Raw genomic sequence first — 1,497 nt, 5'->3', positions numbered from 1 at the left:
TTTGCTGCTGCTGCTGCTAAGTCGCTTCAGTCGTGTCCGACTCTGTGCAACCCCATAGACGGCAGCCCACCAGGCTCCCCCGTCCCTGGGATTCTCCAGGCAAGAACACTGGAGTGGGTTGCCATTTCCTTCTCCAATGCATGAAAGTGAAAAGTGAAAGTGAAGTCATTCAGTCATGTCCGACTCTCAGCAACCCCATGGACTGCAGCCCACCAGGCTCCTCGGTCCATGGGATTTTCCAGGCAAGAGTAGTGGAGTCGGGTGCCATTGCCTTCTCCGTATAATCTTTTAAACCCATCCAGATACCTCTGTTATCTGGTATATATATTTATGCAAACATAAGTAATATTTTTTCTCACTATAATAATTTGTTCATACTAGAAGGAGAATCAAGTAGTGAGAATAGTTAAACAAGTTGGTAGGTTGGTAGGTTGGTTGGTAGGACACAACTGAGCGACTTCACTTTCAGTTTTCACTTTCATGCATTGGAGAGGGAAATGACAACCCACTCCAGTGTTCTTGCCTGGAGAATTCCAGGGATGGGGGAGCCTGGTGGCCTGCCATCCATGGGGTAGCACAGAGTTGGACACGACTGAAGCGGCTTAGCAGCAGCAGCAGCAGGTTATATTTGCCTTCTGGAGAAGAATGTCATGGTTGCGCTTGATAAAATATTTACAAATAAATAGAGACCTTCTACAGATATGATTTACAACTATATAAAATATGTTGTTTTTTATCTTATATCCATTCAGGACATGAATGAAGTTTCCAGCTTTGTTCAAGGTTCAAAGACAGGATGCAGTGCGAACAACCTGAATTACCCACCTTTTACTCCCGGTAAATTTCATTTATCTTCTACAGTTAATTGAGAAAAACTATATTTATTTACTGGTATATTCAAGCATATCTTTCTAAATTACAGATGTTGATATAATTTTGAGACCCTGAAATAACTGTGGTGTTTATTTTTGTTCAAAATATTTATGCTTAAGGAAAGGAGCACATTTTTAAATTTTGGTGTAGAATATTTGTCTTTACCACTGATGAATTGCCCATGATTAAATGATAAATGAAAGAAACAAAATTTGTTTGAAATCATAATGTAAATGATAATTTTTTTTTTCCTTGAGCACTATGCTGTAATTCTGTGTCATTATGCAGTTAAGTTCAGTCACTCAGTCACGTCCTACTCTTTGCGATCACTTGGATTACAGCACACCAGGCCTCCCTGTCCATCACCAACTCCTGGAGTTTACTCAAACTCGTATCCACTGAATCAGTGATTCCATCCAACCATCTCATCCTCTGTTGTCCCCTTCTCCTCCTGCATTCAATCTTTCCCACTGAAGCATATGGGTTTTTTCAAATGAGTCAGTTCTTTGCATCAGGTGGCCAAAATATTGGAGTTTCAGCTTCAGCATCAGTCCTTCCAATGAATATTCAGGACTGATTTCATTTAGGATGGACAGGTTGGATCTCCTTGCAGTCCAAGGGACT

General features: G+C 40.9%; 1 protein-coding gene across 1 annotated transcript in view; it reads left to right on the top strand.

The window, feature by feature from the left end:
• SI (sucrase-isomaltase (alpha-glucosidase)) overlaps positions 1-1,497 on the top strand; it is a 115,546-nt gene that overhangs the window by 22,040 nt on the left and 92,009 nt on the right. Inside the window, exon 13 of the mRNA XM_010840924.1 lies at positions 753-837. Within this exon, the coding sequence (XP_010839226.1) occupies positions 753-837 (85 nt within the window). The remainder of the gene's footprint in view (positions 1-752; positions 838-1,497) is intronic.

Source organism: Bison bison, unplaced genomic scaffold, assembly GCF_000754665.1.
Source record: "Bison bison bison isolate TAMUID 2011002044 unplaced genomic scaffold, Bison_UMD1.0 scf7180017864149, whole genome shotgun sequence".
Classification (NCBI taxonomy): domain Eukaryota; kingdom Metazoa; phylum Chordata; class Mammalia; order Artiodactyla; family Bovidae; genus Bison; species Bison bison.
The sequence above is the reverse complement of the archived record's forward strand: the minus strand, read 5'-3'. Positions and strand labels throughout refer to the sequence as shown.